The sequence below is a fragment of the Pseudopipra pipra genome, chromosome Z (genome assembly GCF_036250125.1).
Source record: "Pseudopipra pipra isolate bDixPip1 chromosome Z, bDixPip1.hap1, whole genome shotgun sequence".
In the NCBI taxonomy this organism is placed as follows: Eukaryota; Metazoa; Chordata; class Aves; order Passeriformes; family Pipridae; genus Pseudopipra; species Pseudopipra pipra.
Window position 1 is genome coordinate 70574760 of NC_087581.1, and position 9978 is coordinate 70584737.

Here is a 9978-nt window from a genome sequence, read left to right on the forward strand (position 1 = left end):
GAGTTCAGTCAGAGCTGCCCATTCAGCCACGTGAACCTCCTGCCACATCTCCTCAGTCTGTGAACTTCAAAACACGCTGTTCCTCTTCCTGCAGGAGGCTATTCTTGATAATCAAAAAGCTGTTTTAGACCTCTACGCAGCTGCCTCCCGTGAGATCTAATCCACAATCTAATGCACTCAAGAAGTCCATACTTCTGAAGACAAAAGATCATTGTTCTGCTACACTTACTCTTTTCCCAAGTAATATATGAAATAAACTCAGGAAAGCACTTTCTTAACATACTGATGAAGAAGTGCTACCACTAATCATAAATAAAATCTAAACTAAAAACTATTACAAAGGCAAATGTTAAGGTCTGAAAGAATTTCATAAACATTTTTTATTTCTCTGCAACAGAAAGGACATTCTGCTACTTATGCTGGTTTCTGTAATGCACATGGCCTCTCATTCAAGTCTGAAGATAATGCTACTAAAGATGACAGAGATGTGTAGCTCACCCATGTTCTAAAACCCCAGAGAAAACACCACCCTTGCCCCACAAGTGTTTAAATGTGCGAGGAACCCATTTGTTTTACCTGGTTATCTTCAGAAATCTCTGTGTTTACCCATTTTTTATTTTCAAAGAGGGCAAGTGTGGCAAGCCCGATTACAGCACAGCGTACACAAACACAGTCGGACATCACACACTGCTGCCCCAGCGAGATTGGGACACACATCACAAAGCCAGAACTTTTTTTTCTTCTTTTAATTGAGAAGCTGTCTGAAGAAAAATACTAGTTATTGCAAAATGTCTACCCCAGCATCCTATGTGTTGAATCTAAAGGAATCAGCATATTCTATCCCATATGCCTTTACTATAGGACAGAGGACTTTAGTTTAAAATACAGGAGTATAATTCTACCCTCGTGTTGTTCCCAGCTGCCTCTGCAAAACAGTCACATTATTCTGATCTTCACATTAGTGTTCAACACATCTTCTGGGACCAGAGTTATGGTGTTTTCCACATTTCTCTAAGCTAAGCTTCACTGAATATAAAAAAGCATTCTAAGCACTGGACTACAGTCATGATGCATCTTGTTTGGCCGTGAAGCTGACATTCCATTCTGTTTGTGCAGAAATAACAGAGGAAGGCCCTAGGCTAGCTTATGATTTGATGATAACTGGAGTCTCCAGGGAGATCGAGATGAAATCCAGAGAGGTGCCTCAGAGTGGAAAGTGAACTGTACCATGACTCCCACTTATTTCACATCTTCTGATTCAAAACCCAAACGCTTTCATGTCACAGCTGGAAAAGCAAATGCATGTTTGCTCCACTATGAATAAAAATAGAAGCAATTTTGTGGATGCTGCTGTGCTGCTAAATGGTAAAACCTCCACAACATTAAGAATTAAATTAGATTTTTTTAACTGCAAAAAGGCAGTGACGAGTGATTAATTCCGTCAAGCATCAACCCAAGTGTTCTAACTAAACTAAGATCCAAACACAATTTGTGGGACAAAGCCTTTGGACCAAAAATTAAATCAAGTTAAATCCCTTTCCAGAAATTATCATCATGAAGAACTAATATTATTAATAAGCAGCAGTGCAACTTGCAACCTAACCACTGAATGCATTCCAACCAACTGACTACAGAAAGCACTGTGATATTATCTTTGTCACCACAGATCATTGGAACCTCATTTCTGTGCAAGAGTACAGAAATTTTATGGACAGGTAGATAAGCTCTGATGCAAATCAAGGCACTGAGCCTCCCTTGGCTCGCAATGGGTTATTTCACAGAGGCAGAGTCCCAACAGAGAGCTGAACTGTAGAGGAGCAACCACTCTTGGGAGCTAAACAACTTCACCTCCAGAGTTCTACACCCAAGCACTCAGAAAAAGACCCAGATAGAACAACACTGGAAATATACAATCGTAAGAAAGCAATTTTACTCACCTCTCCTTTTCCTTTTCCCCATAGACATTTCCTTCCTCAGATTAAGCCTCTGGAATTGTTACTCCACTCATGCCACGCACTGTAGTTTAGATCTTACTATGGTGATAAAACTTTAGTCTCTTACAAGGTCATTTACCATTGCTGAGTGGGAAAACTGTTTTTTATCCCTGTGCAGCACTGCAGAAAAGGACCTGGGGGTGCTGGTAGGTGGCACGTTGAATCTGAGCCAGCAGTGCCCTGGCAGCCAGGAGGGCCAACCCTGTCCTGGGGGCATCAGGCAAAGCATCACCAGCCGGGCCAGGGAGGGGATTGTCCTGCTCTGCTCTGACCTGGGGCAGCCTCACCTCCAATATTGTGTGCAGTTTGGGGCACTGCAATATAGGAAAGGTATTAAGCTGTTAGAAAGTGCCCAAAGGAGGGCAACTAAGAGGGTGAAGAGTCTGGAGGGGAAGCTGTGTGAGGAGCAGCTGAGACGCTTGGTTTGTTCAGCCTAGAAGAGACCGAGGGGAGACCTCATTGCAGTTACAACTTCCTTGGGAGGGGAAGTAGAGGGGCAGGCACTGATCACTCTTGTGACCAGTGACAGGACTTGAGGAAACAGAATGAAGCTGAGTCAGGGGAGGTTTAGGTTTTTCACCCAGAGGGTGGTTGGGCACTGAACAGGCTCCCGAGGGCAGTGGTCACAGCACCAAGCCAGACAGAGTTCAAGTGTTTGAACAACACTCTCAAGGACGTGGTGTGATTCTTGGAGTATTCTATGCAGGGCCAGGAGTTGGACTCAATGATCTTGATGGGATCCTTCCAGCTCAGCATATTCTACAATTCTGTGATTACATTCTATGAAAACTTGACTGAAGCACAGCTACCACAACAACAAAATAAAACTACCTGATTGGAGTATAGTTAGTTATTCTCAACTGTGAGTCTTCTCTGCTACTAAAGTCTCAGTTATAAAAGGTTGACTGGTCCTTGACCCTCAGCCAAGCCAACATTACAAATCCTTCCTGAAAAAGGGGTCAGAAACTACAGCTCCAGCCTCAGTTTTTGTCCCCTTACCCTTCACATCCTCAAAGTGCTGTCTCCAGTAAGGCTGTGTTTTGAGCAAGTTTAGTAACACCAAGTTAACCACGCTCACATCTATTCAGTCACATCTCAGAATCATAATCATTAAGGCTGGAAAAGACCTCCAAGACCATTCAGTCCAACTGTCTTTATAGGTACTTCTGGCTTTCCAACATCCTATCAGCTAATACTTACATTTTTTACCATTTGCATGCAGGATTGCTGGTTCTCTTTTACCATGAGTTGAGAAGAGGTCGTATCTTTCTTCTGGAATCTCTAGATGCTGTTTCTCTGAAAACCCTTATGTTTCTCAGAAAATGTTGCTCTCTTGAAGCTCAAGGGGCTGGATCCCCAGACATTTCCCAAGTTTCCCATTGCCAAAGAGTCATGATCCTAACCCAAAGCAGTGGCCCCTCCTTAAATCACCTCTCTCTCTTCAACTTCTACACAAAAGACTCCACATTTTACACTTTTTTCCCCCACCTGGCAGCCTTGTAACTACTCCAGGTATGGTGTGTAAGCACATCATAGTCCAATGAAACCCAGATTTCCTTTTCAAATCCTTTATGATAGGCACAGGGCACATACCTAGTGGCCAAAACCAGCAAACAGCTCTGCCCAACAGCATTAGCCTAGGTTTTGACTTTCCACTAGTTCTTTCAAGCTCAGCTATGAATTGGTTAGAGTATACTATTACAGTTTGTCAAAAGAAAAGAAATTTGTAACTGGGAATAACAATAAAAAAAGATTAAATTCTGCCTAGCTCATCACAGAAGTTTCCTGTCTGTTAAGGAGTAAAAGGAATTGTTGCAATGGCTGTTTTTCCCCCCAATAACTGGAGAAGAAAAAGGATGAAACCAGAACTTTTTATTTAAATCCACAGCAAATACGGGCATAGTCAGATAAAATATTAACACAGTGATCTTGAGAGAAATCCAATGTGGTCCACAAAAATGAGTTCTAACACACATGAAAACACCAAACAAAAAGGAGAAAATAAGACAACTGTAGCCTCAGTCAGGATGATTTGTCCAAACCTGCAACAGTTACCATCATGGGATTTTCAAGAATGGTATTGGGTACATGTGGTCAGCTTGGCTCAACAAGACTGGGCAGCTCAATAACTAAAGTAATGCAAAATTTCACACCTAGGAAGTGTTCAAACTCAGTATCTGACATTTTAGAAACTGACTTAAATGTCACAGTGCAGTTTAGCTCTCTCTCGGACACTCATGTTGTCTCTAATCTGGAGCAATGTAACAGTGCATTACACTTCAGCAATTCAATTTCAGATTATACGTTAGCTTGTATTCAGGTCATGTAAATTGTTTCCACCTTCTGCGCATGACAATTAAATAGAGGTGAAGTCCTTGGGTTGCTCACAGGCTTTTGTCATCTAAGTACATTTGATTACCTGCAGAACAGCAGAGATCAAGACATCTTCCAGTGGGTGTTTCAGATCCATCAGTAATGCAGAGTCAAAGGATGTGTAGGATAATCCTGCTTTCCCATATCCACCTCCTCAGTGCTTACTACGATGAAGTTTGCTGCCTCCCTGTGATGCAGTTAACGCATCTTCCTTAGTTAAGTGGCCTTAGAAATCACAGGACAGAGCAGCTGTACTGGAGTAGTCACCCAGCCACGGAATCAACACTTGTTCTCGTGATGCACACTCAGCTATTTGCCCAGGGATGTTGTACCTCTGGAGATTGGGTGGTTTTCTTCTTCTCTTCTATGCAGGTTACACAGGAGTTACACCATCAGGCTACCACTACAGAACCACCTTTTTATTCTTAATTCGAGTATAGACCAGCCACCTTCAGAAGCACTACCTGATTTTCCAGTTTAAGTCACATCTTGTGGCAAAAATTCTCAAAGGCCAGGACATCCAGAGGTACTTACAGAATACTTACAAGTTGAATGAATTCAAATGGCTTTGCAGAACTTGCAAGTTAGTTATCTGAGCAGAAAACGCAAGTCACACCCCTTACCTGTCCACCCTCTACACTACACTCCCACATTTCTTTAACACCTCTGGTGCTCACAAATAACCCAGTTTTTCTCAAGGCATCTGCCTAGAGGTTTTCAAGTATCTTTTGTCATAAAAACCGGTTACTGGTGACTCAATTTTATCAGAAAGAGCAGTTATTTTATAGTTACACTGGCAGTCACAGCTGTAACCCTAACTTCAAGAAGATTTATTGCCTTGGAGATCTGATTACATTGTTGCATGAAAAACTAACTGTATGCAGCAACACAGAAAGTGTTCAGTGAAGGACAAAATCTGCTAAAATCTGGAATCTAAAATGTATATAAATACATCACGCTGCTCACATGCCAAGACGAAATGCCTTGAGCATCTCTTAGAAGAGTTCAGTATTTTCAATCCCTCGATTTGATCCAAATCACAATGTTATGTACCCAGGCACTATGGATCTATGACAGCTGCCATTGACTATTGTTTTGCCCCTTCTCATTGGAAAAATGGAGCCTTATAATGCCACTGAGAGTGAGCTCCAATGAGAGCTGTATGTTCCCAACACACTGCACTGTACTGACACAAGCCTTGCACAGGATGTTCGAATTTCACTTTTTAAAAAAATTTCAGGGGCAGCCTACACTGGCTTTATGAATATTTACATACCACACTCAAAAAGCTTTCAAGTTTTCTTCCCAAGAGACATGAAAGTCTGCTAAGCAGTTCAGCTGCACCTCCAGGTTTCAAATGCCACAGAAAATCACTGTCTACAGAAGGTTTGCTAGCAGATCAAAACCTTAAATGCCAGAGAACATCCTTTCCCCTTGCAGAACTCTTCCCGTAAGTAAGGCACACCAGACAGAGACGATTCCCACATGCTTAAATTTTATTGTGCGAATGTTGTTCAGAGCATTTAATACCCTCTGTAGACACACATTAAAAAAAAACACAATACACTAACAGTGGCTAGACTGATGGATAACACATTGAATCTGTTCGGTGGTAACTTGTATGCATGCAGTTAGCTCTTGTGGTGTAAAAATCTTAGCCAGGAGGCCAGCCCAACTGACGGCCGCCCAGAACATGGAGGTGTACGTGATAGACAGACTGCCCACCCTCAGGCCCTTCATTCACAACCATCCGGAATCCATTGGTCAGGCCCAGGTTAGCAGCACACTTCTTGCCAACAATCATTAAATGCCCAAGAAGCTGGAAGAGAAAGAAAGAGGAAAAAAAAAAAAAAAGGAAAAAAAAAAACAACAACCAGAAAACACATAAAAAGGGGAAAAGGGCAGGGAGGGAAGGAATAAGAGCAGAGAATCAATAATTCTCAGAAATTCAGCCACTGCTCTTCAAACTTTTGTCTGACTGCAACTGACATTTTCCAAGAAAAACTATAAAGACTTACTATGCAAAATATAGGGGGGAAATAAAGCTACAAATTTTTTTCAAGCCAGGCTGTAACAGACTACAAAAGTGTCACAGAAGCCAAATTATGGCTAAAGCCCCCATTACTGTTTCAGACAACATATATAATTCTGGTGGAAAAGAAACTTTATCTTACCATGTAAAGCTTTGCAAAATCTTTAAGCTTGATGTTTATAGTTACAAATGAAATATTCAGCACCTCTCAGCTAACTTTCCTTTTCTTCACCTCTGACCTGCTAAAAACCCCAAAGTACTACTGCCTGTAAACCATGAAAACAGACATCAAGAGTATAACATAATAAATACCAATTCATTTTGCATGGCAAATACACACAGAGAAATCTTTTTTCTTTCTATGACTAATTTTACTGGAAAACTTTAACTCCATTATCATTCTAAGTTAGAGAACAAGGATTATTGTATCAGAGAACTACTCTGTTTGATATGTCAAGAGGAAAAGGGGGAGAGCCTACTACATTGTGAAGTAATTAGAGGCATGGCTTGGTGTAGAGAAAGCTTCTAGAGTACTTACAGATTCATCAGAGTCTTCTGCTTCAGACAATCTGACAATTGGCTTCTTAGGAATCACTAGGAAATGTGTTGGAGCTTGAGGTGAAATATCATGGAATGCGAGGCACTGGAGGAACAGCAAACAATTAAAATATGATTTGTCTCAGAGAAAGGTTAAGAGTTTCAGTAAACCAATATGCCCTCCTAAATACACACATATGCAGATTATCAGATAATCCAAACATAAACAGAGATGTTGATTTTTCTCGAGTGTTTTATTATTCTACATAGTCTAATTTCTAAACACAAAACACTACTTACTAAGACATGCTGGCACAAAAAAAAAATTGCTATTCCATTTAAAAGCTACAGTCTTCTCAGCAAGGTTAAATGCAATCAGGTACCTGATTTATTATATCAACATATGCATAGCATCTAATAGAGCTATTGGCATGCCTACAGAAGGTACATTTACGCTTATTTCAAATTTTTATTAACACCATATTTAATAAAATGAATGGCAAACAGTTGTTAATCATCTTCCAGTTATGTCTGAATATTGCCTTGGTCAAAAGATAGCAAGGCAATTCCAAAGAACCTGAAATTACGTGATTTGAGGCCATATTACACTTCTGTTCTCAAGAGCACCAAAGATTTCAGAAAAAGATTTCGGAGTAATGCATTAAGAATGGCTCTATTTCAGACATTCCCACACTGAGGGACAGGCATCACTTTCGAAATATTAACAACGATCAGCAGTGAATAGCTGACTGTCAACTAAAGTTATGCAAATACCAAAATTACTACCAATCAGAAACTGAAAGCAGCACCTAACAATATCAAACAAATCTCAAATTAGGAATTTGCCAATAGGTAATAGAAATAAAAGAGAAAGCAAAGAAAGATAAAAGGAAGCTATGTCTCTGTACAAATGGCCAACCACAGAACTGGGTCTTGCTACTGCAACCAGGACAATCTGCAGAGGCGTGGCATGTGCTCTGCCACCATCTGTCCAATGACACCTCTTACTTACCCTTCACATGTAACATTGGTCATGTCACAATAACCAACACACAGACTCTTCAAAATATTTATTTCCTGGATACTTTCACTTCTATTTAAGAAGATACTACCCAGTTTTGAATCTCTGAGGAACCGCTCGTGTCTCCCAAACAGAGAAGGACAGGAAGCAAATAATCGATCAACAAAACTAATTTGCACACAATTAAGCAAATCTTACTACGAGTTGATCACTTTGTAAGCAGTTTTTCTATTATACGTGGCACATGCACAGGCAGAATGCAAATGGTCAAACTGTGTCAAAGAACTTAAAGAGCAGAAGATCGGTAGTAAACACTTTTCTTTGGGACAAAAAGCAGAAGTAGTATTGAGCAAAAAGCACAATCACAGGAAGTCCAGGAGGTCATGGTAAACCAATCTTCACTTCAGCAAGTTTAGATTCGACTGGAACAACAGTGATAAAGCATAATTTCACAGAGACTTCGTACTTTTTGGTATGCCCTTTTCTCTGCATGTCGATTAATGATTAAAAGACTTCTTTACCCTTCTCCTTTTAACATTTCCAGCCATTGATGGAGTCAAGACAATTAATTAAAAGATACCCCATTAGCCAACTGAACTCTAAAAGAAATTCTACATTTCTGTTCAGGTTAAGGTAAAAATCAACCAAGGCGCTGAAGGTAAAATATCTCTTCCAGAAAATATTGTGGACTAATGGCTGTCAGGAGTGGCTATATGCTCTAAGTTACTCAAAGAGTGCTCTGGTTACTCTGCGGTAGCCACTGCAGCTGAAGAAAAACCTCTTTGACCCAGGTAAAGAAAGAATGCACACCCTCACACAAACACAGAGCAGTAACATAAGCGTGATTTTCAGAAGGCAGTGAAGATTTCCAATATTCTTGAGAGAAGAGGGCAACTGCAACGTTTCTGTATCGACTCTCCCAAGCATATGGATCTGACATCCTTAGCGAGCCTGCACTCCACACTGACAACAACCCTTCACTTCAAAAGCAAAAGCAAAAGACCCTGTTAATGATGCCTCCTGCATTTCAGTGCGAAGGGGGAGGAAAGGGGGCAGGGGTGCTTATACTGAATACTAGTTAGCTTACAGCTTGGAGACAGCCGCTGCATTGATTGTTTCATTTAGTCTCTAACACGCTGTGATGCACCAGCATCGCTGAATGCTACCAGTCCCACCTCACCGCTGGAACCGACTTTTGCTGCCTGCAGGATGACCAGCGCTATTTAATAAGAGCTTGAAAAGCTCCAATTCTCTTTAAATTTTCCCTTTAACAACCCCTCCCGGAGGTTCGCGGCCAAGGCCTGGCGGGCGGAGCTGCATAACCTCTGTGAGGCTACGAGGGACAAGTGAAAGCACCCAGTCACGGCGCGCTGCTCGGAGCGCGCACGGAGACTGCCTGCGGGTGGTTCAGGTTTCGCGGCTACTGTCCCACGCCAGCCGTGAGAACCCTGGTCCCCTGGCCGGGAGCCCGACGGAGCTGCAGGGACGGTGCGGGAGCGCCCCGCCCGCCCCGCCGCGCTCCCGAGCGCCTCCAGGGCACCCCCGGGCCCCCGCGAGAAGGGGAGGGGGCCGGGAGGGGTGGGGGCCGCGCACCTGCTCGTCCTCGTAGATGATGTTGGCGGGGATCTCCTTGCGGATGATCTTCCCGAAGATGGTGTCCCCGCCGGGCCGCGCCGCCTGCGCTTTGCTGATCTCGTCCGCCATGGCGGCCGCTCGCGCGCGGCTCCCGCCGGCCCTCACCGCGCCCGCCTCCGCGGCCACGCCCCCGCCGCGCTCATTGGGCCGGCGGAGCACCGCCGGCCGCGCCCGCCCCACCGATTGGTCGCCTTGGCTGTCTTTCTTCCCGCCCGTCACCGCCCACCGCGCTGGCGCGCCCCCCCACCCCCGCTGACCCGCGGGGCGCGGAGGGATCCGCGGGTGCGGTTGTCGGCGGCTGCCGCGGAGGGATCAGAGCTGTGAAGTGACTGCCTCTGCACAGTTAGTGCGGTGGCAGGAGGGGCTGGTGTAGTGAGAAATACTGC

At 43.3% G+C, this 9978-nt stretch overlaps 1 protein-coding gene across 1 annotated transcript; it reads right to left on the minus strand.

Moving 5' to 3' along the window:
- Positions 1-5845: 5845 nt before the first annotated feature.
- Positions 5846-9719, minus strand: HINT1 (histidine triad nucleotide binding protein 1). The gene is made up of 3 exons (XM_064641536.1): positions 9551-9719; positions 6938-7042; positions 5846-6186 (listed from the first exon to the last, which is right to left on the minus strand). The coding sequence occupies exons 1-3, from the start codon at positions 9659-9661 to the stop codon at positions 6022-6024; spliced, it is 381 nt and encodes a 126-aa protein (XP_064497606.1). The 5' UTR covers positions 9662-9719; the 3' UTR covers positions 5846-6021.
- Positions 9720-9978: the final 259 nt, after the last annotated feature.

Excerpts from the sequence above, each read along its gene's own strand:
- HINT1 (XM_064641536.1), bottom strand. The coding sequence starts at position 9,661 with ATGGCGGACGAGATCAGCAAAGCGCAGGCGGCGCGGCCCGGCGGGGAC. Across the intron at positions 7,043-9,550 it reads TCATCTACGAGGACGAGCAG|TGCCTCGCATTCCATGATAT; the intron begins GTGCGCGGCCCC and ends CTGTTCCTCCAG. Across the intron at positions 6,187-6,937 it reads CAGAAGACTCTGATGAATCT|CTTCTTGGGCATTTAATGAT; the intron begins GTAAGTACTCTA and ends TTTCTCTTCCAG.